The following is a 20,207-nucleotide window of genomic DNA, read 5'->3' as shown; positions in this document are numbered from 1 at the left end:
GCCGACGTGCTAACCGTGAGACGAACAATCATTTAATCATAGCTAGGGACAATTTAGCATACAATTAGCCTAGTATGCATGTTTTGGGGATATGGGAGGAAACCGGAGTACCCAAAGAAAAGCCATACAAGCCCAGGGAGAACACACAAAGTCCACACGGCCTGGGATCGAACCCAAAACTACGAGGGTGACGCGGCTAACCACTTAACATTGTTTTAAAATTTAAAAAACTGTAAATTTAAGAAGGTGCTCACAATCTGTTGAGTATCCATTTTTCTACATCGGGTCTCAGGGGTGCCGGAGCTTATCCCATCTACCAACAAACTGGAGTCAGGGTACACCCCGAACTTTTTCGAGTAGTATTATTTTGAAAAAACACCACTGTAATTTAAATTAAAAAAAGGGCTACTCTGGCTAGCATTGCTCGTAGCAAGAAGCGCTAACGCAGCTTTTGGGTCTTTATTCGGCACAATAAGCTTTTAAATGTATACATTTACCAGGTTTTGCGGTTTGAAATGTGCTTTAGAACAACATATCATTGGCCGTCAAGTGGCCCGTGTATACTTTACACCCAATAAGTGGGTGTTAGCCATTAGTCACTGTTGTGGGATGGTGTCCATTTCTGAGTGTGTGTGTTTGTGTGTGTTAATAGAGTTCTATTGTGGGATTATTGCTGTGCTCCTCACACTTACAAATAATGGCGACTGGTTAAAAGCTTGCTGTTGACCAGCGCAAATGTTCTAATGTTCCACTAATGAACAAAATATGCTTCGTTTTTGCCTGAAGAGGTTTGTTTTTCTTTCATGTAGCTGTTTTTTTAATTCAGTCAAGCACAAAGGTTGGTGTGGTCATTAGATGTGCTCACGGATGCATTCATTTTGTTTGTAAAGAGCAAAACAACTACAAAAGAAGAGCGATTTTAAAAGGGTTGTTGCTTGTTTTTAGATTTTTTTTGTATTTTTTTTTAAAATGATGACTGAATTGAGGGTACGGCTTATAAGCGCATAAAGCAAATGTTTAACATCTTGAGGAGACAACCAATGGGAAGTCAGTGGCGATTTTCGAGCAGGACGCAACGCTACGGTGACCATTTCAAAATAAAATAACGGCAACAGGGGAATTGAGGGTACGGCTTATTTGCGCATAAGGCAAATGATGACTGAATGGAGGGTACGGCTTATATGCGCATAAAGTAAATGCTTAACATCTTGAGGAGACAACCAATGGGAAGTCAGCGGCGATTGTCATGCAGAACGCAACGCTACCGTGACCATTTCAAAATAAAATAAGTGGATTTTGAAACTTGGATCTTGTTTTCGTATGTTGGATTAGAAATTTGTGTAATTTTGTAACCTGAAACATAGAAAAAATTGTAAGTAGAGGTACCACTCTCAGTACTACCGTATTTTCACGGCTATAAGGCGCACATAAAAGTCTTAAATTGTCTCCAAAATAGACAGGGCGCCTTATAATCCAGTGCGCTTTATATATGGACCAATACTAAAATTGTTATCACAATAAAATCAAATAAATCAGTGGATAGGGTACACCATCCTCTACAGCTCTCACAACTACGGCAAGCAGCCCCCGACTCTACTATTTTACCCGTAGAAAAAGTACTGCGCAGTGACTGTTGGGATATATAGTTCTTTTGTCAATACACCCAATGGATTGTGGCCTGTATACATCAACATCAAAACAGCTTGACAAAACATGGAAAGCAGCGTTTTAAAAGTTACGCTAGCTACTAGATAGCTACTATTTGCGAATGGATTGTGGCCGCCTGGACGAACGTATAAAACTCATTTGGACTATAAGACTCATTTGGACAATTGTTCAATTTGGACACTGAAAATAAGGACTTTGATGGATTTGTGGGTGATGATGACGTGAGTACATTGTAAAATGGCTAAATAAAGTACAACCCTACTCAGTTTTGCTTCCGTTGCCGTTTTAAAAACATGTTTTTAGCATGTGTCCGTATGTTTAAGCTGGTGTATGTTTTGCTTTGCCTGGCTGCGTCTTTAAAAACGGTGCGTCCTGTGTATGTGTAAAATACAGAAATGGCACTCGTTACTGACACTGCGGCTGAAATATGATGCGCTGTATAGTCGTGAAAATACGGTATTTTTGTTGATTTGACAATATCCACAATAATTTTTATGATGGCGATTATGCAATTTCACTAGTTATGGATCCGAGCAGGTCTGAAATATGAATTTTTGAAAACTCTTCCGTTATTTAACGAGCCCGCGGTGGCGAGACTTGAAACGCTAAGACGCTAATTAAAGCGGGTCTTATCGTGGCAGCTTGAAAAAATCACGCCATTTACGCGTATGCAAATGAGGCTCGTACACGGCGATTAGCGTATCTCCGCACTCCTGGCGTGGTAATACGCTATTTGTCCAAGGCGCCTCTCGGAGACGCTAACGCCCGTCTCGTCGGCGAAAAGGTCAGCCTTCCCCTCTGGGCCGACTGCGCAACTTCACTCCGGGGAAATTAATGGTCTCGGCCTTCAGTCACCGTCTTTCTAGAGGTGGTGTAATTTGCCGCCGTCGACGTGGAGGATGCCGCCGAGAAGTAAACGTGCAGGCGCCCACGTACGGAGGCGGAAAACAGATGGCTTGCTTCCTAGCGTGTTGATGAATTTAACCACCGCAAGCCACGGGTTTTTGGTTTTTTCATCCTTTGACACTTGAGAGGACATGGCTGACACTTTGTCGGTTTCTAAACGTTTTGACAAATTGGTTAGAGTGGTTAATTTTATGGACTGGCGTTCGTGGCGAGAAAAAGGGTTCAAAGAAATGTTGGGGTATCGAGTAAATCTTTGCTAGTCGCACACAAAAATTAAGACTAGAATTTGTTGGGGTGATTCACTTATTGCCTTGTATGGCACAGTTCTGGGGTCCGAACTCAGGTCGGTTTTCACTGTGTGGAGTTTGCATGTTCTACTTGGGCTTGCGTGGGTTTTCTCCAGGTACTCCAGTTTCCTCCCACATCTTAAAAACATGCATGCTAGGCTAATGGTAGGGTAAATTGTCCCTAGCTATGGGAAAATGGTCATTTGTCGAATGGTTAGCACTTCTGCTTCATAGTTTTTGGGGTTCTGGGTTCGATCCCTGAGATTGTATGGGCTTTCTTCGGGTATTCCGGCTTCCTCCCACATCCACAAAACATGCATGTTAGGCTAATGGTACGCTAAATTGTCCCTAGTTATGAGTAAATGGTGGTTTGTCTAATGGTTAGAACTTCTGGCTCATAGTTTAGGGGTTCTGGGTTCGATCCCTGAGGTTGTGTGGGTTTTCTCTAGGTATTCTGGTTTTCTCCCACATCCTAAAAATATGCATGCTAGGCTAATGGTATGTTAAATTGTCCCTAGCTACAAGTACCTGGTCATTCATCTCATGGTTAGCACTTCTGCCTCATAGTCTGGGGGTTTTGGGTTCGATCCCTGAGATTGTATGGGTTTTCTTCGGGTATTCCAGTTTCTTCCCACATCCTAAAAACATGCATGCTAGGCTAATGGTATGCTAAATTGTCCCTAGCTATGAGTAAATGGTCACTCGTCTCATGGTTAGCACTTCTGCCTCATAGTTTTGGGGTTCTGGGTTCAATGCGTGGGTTTTCTCTGGGTATTCCAGTTTCCTCCTACATACCAAAAACATGCAAATGAGGCTAATGGTACGCTAGATTGTCCCTAGCTACGAGTAAATGGTTGTCCGTCTCATAGTTCTGGGTTGTGGGTTTGATCCCTGGGCTTGCGTGGGTTTTCTCCAGGTATTCAAAACATCCAAAACATGCATGCTAGGCTAATTGTAGGCTAAATTGTTCCCACTTACAAGTGATTGGTTGTTTGTCTCCTTGTGCGATTGGCTGGCCACCCATTCAGGTGCCTCGAGTTAACTGGTATTGGCTCCAGTACCCCCCGCGACCCTTGTGAGGATAAGCGGTTGAAAAAATGAAGGAATTAATGATTATTTGACCTGAAAAAAATGCCTATTCTCAGATAACCTCTCAAAATGAATTCAATTCCTGTCTCAGATTGGTACGAGCCATTTCTTAAAGCAAAGCTATCTCACAAAAGCATTGCATAACTGTTACCCAAATAATTTCGACCACCCCGTCCGTTCAAAGCGGACCCACAAGGCTCCTTTCAGGCAGTCAGAACACAGCGCTGGATGGAAAACTTCTGTATAATCATCATGGCTGCGGGCTGTTTATGATAGACGGGAGACCGAGCCCAAGGCCCTGGCGGGTGCCCGGGGGCGCCGTGCGAGCGTCCAGGACCACGGACGCCGCGTGCCGCTGTCAAATCCGCGGGGATGTCCACTCATAAGAAGGATGAAGGGCTTATTATCAGGAGGAAGAAGGAAAAGAGTCGACTTCTTGATGTACAAAGCAGAAAAACATAAGGTGTGGATGTGGATCTAGTCGTGCAGGCTAAAAATAATAAGATATCTTTCTTAAAAATCATAACATATCTTTCATAATATCTCATTTTGATCACAATTCTATTTTTCGATTATTTATCAGTTGTACATATCCAAAGCCATCGTAGGTATATCAGTATGTTCATCCATTTTATGAAGCTCTTATTCTCACAAGGGTCGCGGGGGGTGCCGGAGACTATCCCAGTTAACTATAGGCACCAGGTGGGGGACACCTTGAATCGGTGGCCAGCCAATCGCAGGGCACGAGGAGACAAACAACCAATCATAGCAAAGGACAAACAAATTAGCGCACAATTAGCTTAGCATGCATGTTTTTGGGATGTGAGAGGAAACTGGAGTACCCAGAGAAAACTCACACAAGCCCGGGGTGCCGGAGTCTATCCCAGCTAACCACCCTGAATCGGTGGAGAGCCAATCGCAGGGCACGAGAAGACAAACGACTAATCACTCATAGCTTATAGCACTCATTAGCATACAATTAGCCTAGCATCCACGGTTCGGGGTGTGGGAGGAGTCCAGAGTACTTAGAGAAACCCCACGCAAGCCCGGGGAGAACATGCAACAACTCTACACAGTGAGGACCCACCGGGGATCGAACCCTCGACACCAGAACTGTGAAGCCGACCCTCTAACCACTCGTCCACCTAATGAACTCCGTTTAAAATATCGAGCAATCTTGATAAGCTAGCCTGATGTTTCCTCAGACTGTTGCAGGACTCTAAAACGAACGAGGTGATGAGGAGTTACCATGGCAATAAGAGCCTTATCTTCGCCATCCGCCCATCTTCCATAGCGCTTATCTGGGTGAGGGTCACCAAAATGCGGGAGCTTATCCTGCCTTACTTGAGCTGAAAGCACAGTTACAAGCCCTTTTCTGTCACTCATAAAATCCCACAGCATTGGCTTGGCCAAAGGTGGACAAGTCTTGATTTTACGCTTCGTGTTCATTTAGACGGAAACGGATTTCACACTGAGTAGGTCACTTACCGTATTTATTTTTTTATTTTTTATTTTTTAGATTAGATAACTTTATTCATCCCGTATTTGGGAAATTTCACTGTTACACTAGCAAAAGGGTGAGAATACAGACACGGGGAAAGACATTTTTGACATAAATAAATAGGTAATAAATAAATAAATAAGCGTGTTGCTGAAATATATTTATACATACACATTTATATGGCGTATTTGTCGCAAAAAAATGACTGGAGTGTACGGCTTATATGCGCATAAAAAGACGACATGCACAAAACTGCAAGGTGACAAAGACGAAATGGCATGATGCCGTGACGCCGTGACGCCATGCCGGCGTGACGCCGTGACGCCATGACGCCGTGACGCCATGACGCCGTGACGCCATGACGCAAGACAATGTGGCCATACGGTCATTTATTTCAAAATAGAAAAAGATAAACAGATAAAACGCTAAACAACATCTATTTTGACGACTATGAATGAAATTCAAGAAAAAAAATTAACCGTATCTTGCGTAAAACGTGAAAAAACTCACTTACCATTGCTCGCTCAGGGCGCCGCCATCTTTCCTAGGGATGACAAACTAGACGACTACGGACACACTTCCTGGTTGTACTGCTCACATGACTTCCTTTTGGAAGTTGTCTACGTGCAGGCAACATCCTTTTGGAATCCAGCAATCGATTAACTCAGAAATACCGCGTGTGATGATTTTTAATCGTTAAAATTTTCCCTTGAAAGTAACACATTTGTACTCCCTATTTAAACCATGAATATTCTCAGGTGAAAATTGGGAATCAGGGACCATCTTATACCAGAGAATTTGTCAAATACAGCCATTTTAAGGGTGCAGCTTATACGCGGAGGCGGCTTATATGCGAGAAAAAACAGTATTTATTGTCAAGAAAGGAGTATGAACTCTACATTTACTCCCGAATCCAGAACTGGGAGCCCTGGAAAGCAAACTTTTGAGTGTGTCAACAGTTTCATGCGACGACCCACATTGTGGATTTGTGATGTGAGCAAGCTGGGTAATTTTATCAGGCCGTCCAGACGACGCTCGCAGTTGTTCTAAATCTCCGGGGACAATGGTTTCATTTCACCACAGGCGCAGGATGATTTTTGTCAGGCTCCTCTTGTCGCAATAATACATCTTTTGTTATTTTACAGTTGGCACGCTGGCAGCTTTTGGATGGAAATAGAATTTTTAAAGGCTTTTCAAATCAATTCTTCAAAGGGTTTGCCCAAAGTGGATACAATACGAAGGGATCGTTCGTTTTAGGAAAGCAGGACGGTTCAAATTTTGGACTTTTTCAGGTTAAATTGAATTAAAGTGCTCGGTCAACTTATTTTTAATGGGTCATCTTCACTTTGATAACGAAAAATAAACAAGAAATGGCGTCCTTTTGAAGTTTCTTTTCAATAAAGGTCATCTGGAAATGTACTTACTAGACTTCCATAACATCAATAAATTGATAAAGCGACATTATTTGGAGTAATTTAACATAAAAAAAATCATCTTGATTGCTAAAGCCGTGATTAATTGACTAAAGGATTGCAATCATTGGATTATTATTGTTCTTTTTTATTATTTGTTTTGAAAAGAAGGATGAAAATGGTGTGTTTATGTGTTGTTTGTTTATGTTTTTTAGATTTTTAAAGCGGCAAAACTACACCTAAAAGAAAGTGGACAAATTGGTAAGTAGCTTATTCATTTATTTGGGTGACATTTAATGTATGGACAAGGAATAGGGTTGTTTTTTTTGGGTTAAATTGCAGTTAAATATGCAGGTGTTTGATGGTTAGCATGCAGGCTAGCTAGCGTACTTCACAATAACGTGGGTACCAAAACAACAAGGATTTATCTGATTTTCTTGGCCCCAGCCAGTGTTTTTATTTCAGATAATATATACCCAACAATTACCCTTTAAAAAGCCATACTTTCTTGAAGAGTTGAGGGTTATTGGCTAAATTGCAGTTAAATAAGCAGGTGGTTAGCATGCGAGCTAGCTAGTGTAGTTCACAATAACATGGGAACCAAAACAAGGATTTATCTGGTTTTCTTGGCACCAGCCAATGTTTTTTTTTTTATTTCAGATGAAAGATACCCAACAATTACCCTTTAAAAAGCCATACTTTCTTGAAGAGTTTAGGGTTGTTGGCTAAATTGCAGTTAAATATGCAGTTGGTTAGCATGAGGGCTAGCTAGCGTAGTAAACAATAACATGGGAACCAAAACAACAAGGATTTATCTGGTTTTCTTGGCCCCGGCCAGTGTTTTTATTTTAATTTCAGATGATAGATACCCAAAAATTACCCTTTAAAAAGCCATACTTTCTTGAATAGTTGAGGGTGGTTGGCTAAATTGCAGTTAAATATGCAGTTGGTTAGCATGCGAGCTAGCTAGCGTAGTTCACAATAACATGGGAACCAAAACAAGGATTTTTCTGGTTTTCTTGGCCCCAGCTTGTGTTTTCATTTTAATTTCAGATGATAGATACTCAAAAAATACCCTTTTAAAAGCCATACTTTCTTGAAGAGTTGAGGGTCGTTGCTAGATAGTTAGCATTCAGTAGATTTGACGGTCAAAGATGCTTCCATGTCGGGTGTTACGTTGCTTCTACCACCGGTAAAATGTCATTTATTTCATTTAACCCAATTATTTTAGGACTCTAACCCAATTTAAATCATATGTTCCGACACATCACATGATAAACACAACGAGTACTCGTCTTTATGCTCTCTTTGCATGGAATCACACACCCTATTTTTTAAAAAAAGGTTATTTTTATTTCACCAGTTCAATAGTTCTAGATCTCCGTGAGTTTTTACTTATTTTGGGATGTAGACTTTGACGATATTCAAACCTTTAATTGTTATGTTCAATCCCGCCATGGTGGGACTTGAACCACCTGGTGCCTTGCGTGGCAAACAAATGAAGCCTTTTTTTTGCCAAGCGGCTCTAAATCGGCGTCATCGATCGCAAATCCCTGACAAATGCCACGATCGCTCATTTCGTTAAAAGAGGATTATCAGCTTGTTTGTATCTGGTTACCACGGAAACGATTTCTCTGCCTTTGCCGCTCTCTCCGTTTCTTGTTTTGACACATTAATTGTTTTTCTTTTCACTCCTGATCAATAAGAATAGATTTTATTTTCCCGCATTTATTGCAAAAAAAAAAGATGATTGAATCAAGGTTACGGCTTATATGCGCACAAATCAGACTTGACACGAAACTTGAATATGTTGTCGGAATTAAAATTAGGCGGAGGGAGTGGATAGCGCGTCGGTCTCGCAATTCTGGGGTCGAGGGTTCGATCCCAAGTAATAATAATAATAATAAATATATAAAGAATAACCATACTCAATAATAATGATAATAATAAATAATCAATAAATAATCATCATTATAATTACAAATAATAATAATAATAAATTCTGGGGTCGAGGGTTCGATCCCAAGTGGGTCCTCACTGAGTGGAGTTTGCATCTCCTGCTCGGACTTGCGTGGGTTTTTCCCTGGGTACCTCCGGTTTCCTCCCACATGCTAAAAGCATGCTAGCTAGGCTAATTGTATGCTAAATTGCCCCTAGTTATGATTGGTTGTTTGTCTTGTTGTGCCTTACGATTGGCTGCCCACCAATTCAGGGTGCCCAAAGTCAGCTGGGATAGGCTCCAGCACCCCCCGCGACCCTGGTGAGGATAAGCGCTTCAGAAAATGAACGAGTGAGCATGAATTAGTGCCAAAATTGATTGTCGATACCACGAATGGAGGTCAATCCCTGCTTTTTAAAAATAAACAAATGCTCTTTATCCACCTCAAATTCCGATCGCGTTTGATTGGTCGATTTCACCACAAAAACGGATTTAATTCCGCTTTACCCCAGAGGTCAGGGACATTTATGTGATAAATACTTCATAATACTTCAGAGATAAACTCTAACAAAGTCAGGGTGGAAAGTTATTGGAGGACATCCTGGCAACCCTGGTTTTGCGGCAAGGACGTATCCACTTCTCCACCGCGCGCCAGTGATGATTGAAGCTGATTTATCCATAGGAACATATGCCAGACAGATTATAGGATGACAATCCCAGATTAAAAGAGAGCTATCCAGCTATTGCGGCGCCCCCAAGTGGGAAATGTGACAGCATCGCTTGGCGCAAAAAATGCATTCAAAGCTTTTGGCATGGCATCCCAAACGCGGTCCAACTTTTCCAAATTGGACATTTTCTCATTGGATTTGTCATTTGAATCCGTCCAAATTTGTTGGACCCGAGGAGGCGAGGCATGTTTACACCTGCCCCGTTTGGTTCCATCCAAAAAAAACAGACGGAGACCTATCCGGGGAGTTGATCCGAGTTCCCTTGGCAGCGAGCCGTGGAGTGCTCCGCTTCACGTGTCAAAGCAATTGAACTGTGGTTTGGAACAAAGCTAAAATTGCACGGCTATTTGAACGGAATAGGCTTCTGAAGCTACAGGCATGATGGGAAATGTTGTTTGGTTTAGCGGTACCTTGGCTAGCATGAGTCGGGCTTCGACGTGGAGTGATGAGGAGGAGATAGAATTTAAATTTGGGCTCAATTTCCTATTTGTTTTTTCACCCGTGCTTTCATTGGCAGCCAATGAGTTGACAGGGAACCAGGAAATGAATAATAATAATAAATAATAATAATAAATATATAAAGAATCATCATACTAAATAATAATGATAATAATAATAATAATAAATAATCAATAAATAATCATAATAAATAATCAATAAATAATAATAATAAATATACAAAGAATAATCATACTAAATCATAATGATAATAAATAATCAATAAATAATAATCATAATAAATTACAAATAATAATAATTATTATTATTATAATAATAACACTAAAAATAATAATACTAATATACTAATACTATTCCTATTCCTACTACTACTAATAATAATAATAATAATAATAATGATCATAATAATGATACATTATAAATAAATAATCATGATAAATTATAAATAAATAATCAATATATAATAATAAATAATCAATATATATTAATAATAAATAATCAATATATAATAATAATAAACAATATGCATATTTATTATTTTTTATTATGTTTTATTTAGGTCTACAATGTCTTTAGCTGTGTCTGTGCTTTCACCTTCTTGCTACTGCAATAAAGTGAATTTCCCGAGTAAGGAATGAATTTGAAGTTTAATCTGATCTGATCTAAATAATCAATCAATTATTAATCAACATGAATAAGTGGTCACATAAACAAGTAGGTCCAAAGTTTGGTTAGCAGTAAGTCTTGATTAGGTCCTCCTAGGTGCCGAAAGGGACTAAAGATGCAAATTACAATCATCAGTGGTTATTTATTGATTTATTTTATAGAGTTATTACTTATTGATCAGGTATTTCTATGTCTGTTTGCTTCATGTTGTTATTCGTGCAGCTCTAAATCTCATTATTGTTCAATGACAATCAAAGCGTTCAATTCAATGCTATTAGCATTGCAGACCGATTCTTCTCATTTCTAAGCGGACGTTGACAGATGATGGTCGCCGTTTTGACTGCAGGTCTTAACCTCGTTGTAACTAATAGTCTTAAAAGTCACTCATTTGCGCTCCCCGGAGTCTGATTGGTCCATCCAATTGCGCTACAAGCGTTATTAATGTCATCCATTTCACCATGGCGCCGTCTAGGGAAATTCAATCTCATCTTTATGTTTTCATGCTGATTGGGAACATTTGCTTTGGGATCGTCTTCACGGGACAAAATGTGCCTCAAGAGGAAAAAAACAAACAATTTTCAATCGATACGAGAATCAATCAATGTAATAACGCCAAATAATGCAGATTCCTTTTTTTTATAAACACCTTTGCTAGCTTCCAATGCTAATATTTCCATCCCAATGACGAAATGGAAATGAGTGCCTTATAAAGGGTTAAAGTGCCTTGCAAATTAAATTAATGCCGAGTCCCGTCGTAAATGAATTTTATTTGCGCCAGTGTGCCTTAGCTACTTTATTTATACCCCTTATCTTATCTTATTGTGCTTCCGGCTTGTTTTTCTCCCGCGTACGGATATGAAATGGAAGTAAACAATGCATCGGCGGCGGAAATTCCATTTTCCGCCTTCTCCAGACCGCATTGACAGGCAACAGGTAGGACACCACCGTGTGGCGCTGCGACGCCGTGAGCTCACGCTTTAGTTTTTTTATTTTTTGATCGACTTGTGTCGGCCGCTCTGCCAGCGTGGCTTCTGGGAATTGCATGGGTCGGAAGCCGGCGGAGGTGATTGGCCCGCCTAATTCTGACAACAGATTGACGGGGGCCGCAATTGTTTCCCCGCGAGGAGGGCAAATGCGCTGCGGAAAAAGTTGCCGCAAAACACCATTGGACTTTCAAAATAGGCCGAAGTTCAACTGGCGCGTTGGCTTTCCGGTGGGTGCGTTTTTGAATGTGAAATGTTGCTCAGGACTCCTGCTAAAGTGGTCATATTTTCATGTCGGCGGACTTTAGAGTGGGGGTGGGTGTCCAACTTGGTTTGGGTGGTGGGCCATGCTAACTAGAACTCATGTGGGTGGTGGCAATTTATTGCTTGGCCCAAAAAGTTTATTTTGGTATTAAAAAGATGAGCAGAGTCAGCTTAGGTGAATTGGACGTCTGTTGTTGTAAAAAAACAGCAAAAACAAAACAACACACTCCAACACAAAACAACATGCTACAACAAAACACAACAAAATGCAATGCAACACAAAACAACACACCACAAAACACCACACCACAAAACAACACACCACAACAAAACAACACACCAAAACAACACAACAAAACAAAACACCAAAACAACACACTACAACAAAACAACACACCAAAACAACACACTACAACAAAACACACTACAACAAAACAACACACCACAACAACACACTACCACAAAACAACACACCACAACAACACACTACAACAAAACAACACACCAAACCAACACACTACAACAAAACAACACACTACAACAAAACAACACACCACAACAAAACAACACAGCACAACAACACACAACACAAAACAACACACTACAAAAACATGTCACAAAACAACACACCACAACAAAACAACACACTACAACAAAACAACACACTACAACAAAACAACACACTACAACAAAACAACACACTACAACAAAACAACACACCACAACAACACACAACACAAAACAACACACTACAAAAAACATGTCACAAAACAACACACCACAACAAAACAACACACCAATACAACACACTACAACAAAACAACACACCAATACAACACACTACAACAAAACAACACACCACAACAAAACAACACACTACAACAAAACACACTACAACAAAACACACCACAACAAAACACAACACAAAACAACTCAACACAATGTAATAAAAAAATAAACATGCCAACTAGATCTCTTGTGGGTCAGGACATTTTATGACAACCCATCAGGCCGCATTGGAGCCCCTAGCGAGCCGCATCGGGGCCGCGGACCGTGTGTTTGTCACCCCGGGAATAATGATGTGGTACGGGTAGAAGAGAAAGAGCTATTTATATCCATAGAGAGGGCAAGACAGGCCGAAGCTCAGCGACGTTTGCTGCAGACAAATTGTTATCGATGGCGTATGGCGAGCTAATCCTCACGGGGGCGACTACTTGTAAACAGCCACGTAAAGTCGTTTTTCACGCTTAGTGAGCCACGCCGGTCGGCGAGAGTGTGAACGTTTGATGTCGAGCGCCATCAAACCATGGAGGAAAGATTGGCCTCCCATTCGTCGACTTGCTTTTACCTGCCCGTCAAAATTGGCGCCATAACACAACACAACATGAAAACGTACAAAACAAAAATATATTTAGGTCGCACTGGGCAAAATTTGCCTTGTCACAAGTCAAGCAATGCTAATGCTAACGGAAAATTCCTTTAGATTAGCTAGTAGCCAGTCCTTAACAAATGTTAGCATAGTTTAGCTTAGCTTGGCTGTACTCATCTCCCATTTTCCACATTGGATTAGCTAGTAGCCAGTCCTTAACAAATGTTAGCATAGTTTAGCTTAGCTTGGCTCTACGCATTGCCCATTTTCCACATTAGCAATAGCATTTTGATTACCTGTTTCCAGTACATTAACCTATTTTTCCACTTTTGTAGCCTGTGCAAAGCCTTTTCATCATCATTTTAGCTAATAGCCAGTCCTTACCAAATGTTAGCATATTTTAGCTTGGCTGTACATACTAGTCTCGTATTTTCCACATGAGCATTAGCATCGGCATTTTGGTTTCTTGTTTCCAGTGCCCAAATTATCATTTAAAAACTTTTAAAGAAGACCTAAAGGAATTATTTAAAAATAACTATTATTGTGGGTGCCTTGTTTTTCAAATTTATGATGCATTTCAGTTCTCCATTACCGCAAATTTTAGCCAGAATGGATTATTTCCTGTACATTTCAAAAATTCCTCTGTCATATCTCTTGATGGAAAATGTATTATCTATCGCCCAGGACGTCACATGCATAAATCATGTGGCCATAGGTAAAGTGACATCTGGTAATCGTATATTCAAGCTTCATAGCACTCTCATGAATATTATTCATGACTTATTCCTTATCCATGATCTTTAATAAGCTTGTTGCCATATGGAGTGCACTATTTCCTACTCTGACGCTTTCACACAATGGACTCCAATTATTGTTTTATTGCCATTTTGTTGTTGTTTTGTTTTCTAGCCTACGATTTCACCAGCTGTAATGTCCCACATGCGTGATCCCCCACAATCCCTTGCAATGCTTAGCACGTGAATATACATACTCGGCACATATTCACAAATTGAATTATTTTTTTCTCCCCCGAATACACGTATACTAGTCCTGTCCTAAAATATTCAAAACACTCCCCTAGATCGCGAACTTTATGTACAGTTCATGCTCCCGTAAACAATCAGGCCATACGGTATCTGGCCGGTATGAATAACTTCTACATGAGGTTGCCTAGCAACAGGACAAGAATCGTCCAGCAAATAAAACTACCTGACATGATATCAACATCATGGCAAGAGGCATCCAGTCCACTTTGACTGGGCTCGTTATTTCGCCCCAACCAGCTGACCCTGCATGTTTTGGGCATGTGGGAGGAAACCGGAGCACCCAGAGAAAACCCACGCATGCCCGGGGAGAACATGCAAACTCCACACAGTGACGACCCACCTGGGATCTAACCCTGGACCCCAGAATTGTGAGGCTGACGTGGTAACCGCTGGCTGTCAAAGAGATCTAACTTCGTCTAACGAGGTCTACACTTGTTACCTGTATTAATAGAATATTTTTTAATCAGCAAGGACATTGAAGATGAGATGTGGCTAGGTTTTTCAGCATGATAATGATCCCAAACACACAGCCAGGGTAGTCTCCAGAGCTCAACCCCATGGAAAATCTGTGGAGGGAGTTGAAAGTCCGCATTGCTCAACGAAAACAAAAGGTGATATTCATATTTGAAAAAGAATTCAATTCATATTAGGATCAAATGTGATTTATTGTATCCAAAGAATGGATGCTAATTGACAAAACCATCCAGGTGAACATTTGTCCACATTTACGAACACCTGGTGGAAAAATGCCGAGTCATGGCGACGCCTCGTTGCAAAACTTTTGCCACCGTGTCAGATTACATGAATCCAGAAAGTTTTTCCTTGACTTTCTCCTCGATATTTGAGAAGTACTTCATTTGGGCAAGCAGCGCCTTAGCAGCTCGCAGCTCTCCTGGCAGGAAAAAGAAAATAAAGAAGAGAAAAGAGCACAAAGAAGAAGTTGAACTGATGACTCAGCCGGCGACGTAAAGCCTGAGCGTAGATGGCGGAACGCGTGGGCGGGAGGAGCTTCAAAAAAAAGCCTTCTTGGCGTCTCACCTGCACGCAGAGCGCCGTCGATCTTCTCCGTCAAGCCTCTTAGCTTTCCTGCCGGCAAAGGAAAATGCCGCAAATTTAAGCGGGCCTCGTGTTCGTCTAGAACTGTGGTCTCCAAACTACAGTAATACCTCGACATACGAGCAATTTAAGATACGAGTAAAATTTGGGGCAAATATTTATCTTGAGATACGAGACACATTTTGTTTTTGTTTTTCCCGTTAGCCAGTGCAGAATGGCGGAGCTTGCTCGCTAATATGAGAGGAGTATACCAACAAGTGGTCGTATGTTATCCAATTGCGAGGACGTTTGTGTGCGTCATTTTGGGAATATTTTTAAGGAAAGACAAAAGCAAACGACCCTCGATAGGTTGCATCTGGAAGTCAGGGTGGAGGCGGGGCCAATCGAGCCAACCCCGGGAGAAGAAAGGTATCAAAATTTAAAACAAAATGAGAATTAAGTTTAGTGTAAGGTTAGATGAAACTTATTTCTGAGTGTCTGCATCGTAATCCAACTTCATTTAAATTTGTTTGTTAGGTTACGAACGCGTTGCCGTGCTAAAATTCTCCTCTCCGCACAATCCGTCTGATTTTAGTACTATTAAATACATTTTAGTATTATTAAACCTCTAGTTATTTGTTACTTTGTTAATAGATGGAGAATTAGAACCAATAAAAATGTTTTTCCAATCCAATATCCTGTTTTTGGTGTTTTTTTCAGATGGCTGGAACCAATTAATTTGTTTTTAGTTCATTTCTATGGAAAACGTTGATTTGAGTTACGAGTAAATCGACATACGAGCTCAGTCCCGGAACGAATTAAGCTCGTATCTCGAGGTACCACTGTAATCGTAATGTTGAGAAGTACTTAGTATTTTATCTGTAGTTCCCTGTGGTTACAATAACAAGATTGAACAAGATACTACTCCTGTGTTTGTTTACCTTTTGTTTCTTGTCCGATCTTATCCGCTTCCTCTGGAGTCTGCGCCTCCGCGATGGATTCGTTGATGTCCATCACCTCCATCAGGAAGTCGGCGTCCGCCGCGGGATCCGTGCCGTCGTCAAAGCCGATACCCTCCAGCTCCAGCTGGAACGCGAGAGGACGTCAGCGCGCTATTACACGCGAGCAGGTGAAGTGGGCCATTTTCCGGCGTGTGCGGTCGATTGGTCGGCGGTCTTTTGGTCGCCCTCTTTTGGTCGCCTGTCTTTTGGTCGCCGTCTTTTGGTCGCCCGGACCACGACAACGGGCGACCAAAAGACCGGCGACAAAACAAGGTAAAACAACACGGTCTACGCATGAATAAAAGCCAACAATGGCCATGAGCAGTTTCACTGAGCCGACGTGTGAGTCTATAATAGTTTGTATGTACATGCGTTGTCCCTTTAAGAAGCTATGTCAGTTCAGTCAGGGTCTTAACAAGTTCTCCAACAAAAAACAATAAAAGTCTGGGAAATTTGGAGCTTTTCTTTAGCCTAATCATTACTAGGGCATTAAGTATGACTAAATAGTCATTGGCAGTTTGTATTTAGGGAATTTGAGCAACCATTTAAATGGTAATTATCACTTACCTTCCGGGCGACCAAAAGACCGGCGACCAAAAGTTCGGCGACCAAAAGACCGGCGACCAATCGACCGTGTACCATTTTCCGGACAGCCGTTGGGGAGCTTGAACTCACCATGTAAAGGCCGCGACTCAAAGGCTTGGACAGGGTGTCGTAGGCCTTGTTGACAAGCGCTGACTGATGTTCCGAATATTCTTGTTCTTCCTGGAAAAACAATTCCACAGATGCTATTCTCTTTCTTTATAGACTTATTAAATGACATAAGCTTAATGTCAAAATGGGCGGATCCATCAAGATGGCAACTGCCATGCCAAAAGTCAACCTTAGCACCGATTAAAAAAAGTTGAGATGCAAAATGATTGTCATTTCAATTATGATTTTTTTTAATTGTAAAAATTATCATGTTTCATCCATTGCCACAGATTCTTATTTTTTTATTTTTTATTTATTTCTTTAGGTAAATTGGGGTCTGAGATCGAGGGATCAATCCCTTGTGGGTTCCGACCTTCCCGTCTGGACTTTGACCCTTCCTCCCTGGCCTGTGTGGGTTTTCTCTGGGTGCTCCGATTGCCTCCCTCATCCCCAAAACGTGCATCCCAGGCTGGTTGGACATTCTAAATTGTTTCTAAAGGTATGTTATTGTGCCCAAAAATTGGCAACTAAATTGGAGTCAATTGTTTAAAATATTTTTATCATTTTGAATAAAATCAATCAAAGGCCCTATAATCAAAACATGGCAGAATACTGTACCATTATTAAAGGTCTCAATTTCTATGAAATTTTTACCACCCCTGAAAAAGTACCCGCCCCCCCTCTGGCCACCCTAAACACAATTTTTCTAGATCCGCCCCTGCTTATGGCCTTCCAAGTCAACTTTTGCGATTTTGTTTGTTTGTCATTTGGATTTGATCACACCTAGCAATTAAAGTCCTATTTTGAAATGCACTAACAAAGCTCGGTTGAATGCAAAATATATTGTCGACAAATACAAGTGTGGGTGCGCTTTTTTTTGGGAAAATCAATAGTCTCGCTATTTTTGCCGAGTCGTGTTGAGCTGTGTTTTTTCTTTTATTTCCTTTTTAATAACAACCTATGCAGTAAGTGGGTGCCTATCTATCTACGTGTTGGCTTTTTCCATCTGTGATGCAGAACCCCCCGAGGCTGGAAGATAGCTAATTAAAAAAAATGGCCAGAGGGGCATTTGAATAAAATAAGCCAAACACGCCCTGCGTGAGGGAACCATTGCATCTTCTTGCTTTGACTTGAGGGTGCATTGTGCTTTACTTCTAAAGATTTTTTTTCCTATCCTGCTACACAAGCAGGTTCATTTTAATAATCCAAAAGGCCAAATTTGGTCTTTTCTTTATCACTCATTCATCCAAACCTCTTCAATTATAGCAGGGTGCCTATTTACCATTTTTGGTTTTAAAAAAGAAAAGCTCAGAGACATTTCAATATGCTAATTGCGTTTGAAAAAAATGTTTTCAATAGCGAATTACTCGCATATAAGCCACATTTGTCAGACAAAAAAAATGGAGGGTACGGCTTATATGCGCATAAAAAGACGACTAAACAAAAATGAAAGGTGACAAAGATGAAACGACATAGCGCAAGACAATGCGGCCGATACGGTCATTTATTTCAAAATAGAGAAAAGATAAACAGATAAAATGCTAAATAAAAACATGAAAAAACTCACTTGTGCCTGTCACAGTTCGACGTGGGGGAGGCTTATATGCGAGTAAATACGGTACTTGGAGATCGAATGTGGGCAGGCAGTTTTATTCTTTTATTTTAGGTGTTTTATTTCTTAAATATTGGTAAGATGAGAAATAGGGAAATCCAATACATACACACAAAAGAAAACATGCTGCTGGACTGGTTTCCAGTTAGAAAGCGTGGCCTACCGCAGATTTCTGGCTAAAGTTGTCTGGATGGAGCGAGCGTTGAAGTTGCAAGTATCTTTTCTGGAGTTTCAGAATATCCAGTGCAAATGTGCATTCGCTGTCGGAGGAAGAAAATAATTTTAAATTGACACTGCATAAAAATATAAATTAATTATTACATTGTACTTAATGTTCACTACAGATGACGAATTACAGTAATCCCTTGATTATCGCGGGTAATGTAGACCAGACATGGCCGCGATAAATGAAAAACCGTGAAGTAGGATCACCCTTATTAAAAAGAAATAATAATGTTTTTTTCCTTCAGTGCTGAGTCCTAGTAGCAAACATAGGACAGGGGACTGGCTTCCATTTGCGAGTTTTAGTGTGGATTTTCACATTTTTATGAAGTTACACGAAAAAATTTAATAGAAAAAAATCTGCGATGTAGTGAAGCCGCGATAGTTGAAGCCTCGGTTCTCACCAGTCCATGATGGTAAAGAAGGATGCGCCCTCATCAGGAGGCTGGACCACTTTACAGGACGAGCAGAAGAATGCAGGGCTCGTGTCAAAAGCTTCCTTACACTTCCAGCAGCTCATTTGAATACTGTATGTGCTGTAATTTTTGATTGACGTGACATTATTGAAGTAGCAAGTCAACTCTTTTTCCATCGTAAAGGCTCTGGGGGTCGTCCTTCTCCTGCATGTGTCCTGTACCAAAGCCCCAATCAAACAGTTTTGCGGACAAGTAACAGTTTTAAAAGCGAGCCGGCTTGTGTGCGGCATTGTCCGACATGAGCCCACCGTTCGCAAAAAGTTCAACGAAGCCATTTTAGAATCAACAAAAAACGCTATTTTATAATGTTTTGTAACCAAAACATCTCCTCTCCAGGAAGTTGCGTCTTCTTCCCTGTTCCCAAAACAGGTAGCATATCGCCACCTACAGGTTGGCGGCGGCAGACATGCTGAAGCGTCTCGATTGTGCTCGCAAAACAGCGCCTATTGCTATTAGCTTTAGCTTTCCAGGAACGAAAAGCAAAAATTATCAACTTCTACTGGCGCTGGATTTGAACAAAAGCCTTCAAACGCAGTAAGTCAGTCGTATGAAATATTTCCAGACTTGTTATCGTTGGTCCTTAGGCTTTTATATTCAATTCGAGTTCACGCGCAGATGACACAAAGAGCCGGCTGGTAAACATGTAGCATGTTAGCTTGTTGGCTAGCAGCACCCATGGCTCTGTGCGTCATGATGTTCGCGTTAAGTAGAACGCATATTAATGTACACGCACTGTACTCATTCAAAAATACACTTTATATATTGGCCGACTCTTCTCGAGGTGAATGAAATCGGAAATAATTGTTACAGAGCCCGACTACTTGAATTTTTGTCGATGTTTGGTGCGCTGC

The 20,207-nt window shown here is 40.9% G+C and overlaps 2 protein-coding genes across 3 annotated transcripts in view; one reads left to right on the top strand and one right to left on the bottom strand.

The window, feature by feature from the left end:
• The window catches only part of lrrc8ab (leucine rich repeat containing 8 VRAC subunit Ab), a 43,217-nt gene that overhangs the window by 14,774 nt on the left and 8,236 nt on the right, over positions 1 to 20,207 (top strand). Inside the window, exons 2-4 of one of the 2 annotated variants that reach the window (XM_077600433.1) lie at positions 7,079 to 7,124; positions 16,333 to 16,481; positions 17,372 to 17,545. The gene's annotated coding sequence lies outside the window, so the exon portion shown is untranslated. Of the gene's footprint in view, positions 1 to 7,078; positions 7,125 to 16,332; positions 16,482 to 17,371; positions 17,546 to 19,473; positions 19,891 to 20,207 lie in introns of those variants that run through there. The other variant, XM_077600432.1, reaches the window with a different exon arrangement.
• Positions 14,964 to 20,031, bottom strand: hscb (HscB mitochondrial iron-sulfur cluster cochaperone). Its single transcript, XM_077600435.1, has 6 exons — positions 19,285 to 20,031; positions 18,822 to 18,918; positions 17,029 to 17,118; positions 16,294 to 16,438; positions 15,356 to 15,403; positions 14,964 to 15,209 (listed from the first exon to the last, which is right to left on the bottom strand). The coding sequence occupies exons 1-6, from the start codon at positions 19,629 to 19,631 to the stop codon at positions 15,115 to 15,117; spliced, it is 822 nt and encodes a 273-aa protein (XP_077456561.1). The 5' UTR covers positions 19,632 to 20,031; the 3' UTR covers positions 14,964 to 15,114.

The sequence above is a fragment of the Stigmatopora argus genome, chromosome 5, assembly GCF_051989625.1.
Source record: "Stigmatopora argus isolate UIUO_Sarg chromosome 5, RoL_Sarg_1.0, whole genome shotgun sequence".
NCBI classification, from domain to species: domain Eukaryota; kingdom Metazoa; phylum Chordata; class Actinopteri; order Syngnathiformes; family Syngnathidae; genus Stigmatopora; species Stigmatopora argus.
The sequence above is the reverse complement of the archived record's forward strand: the minus strand, read 5'-3'. Positions and strand labels throughout refer to the sequence as shown.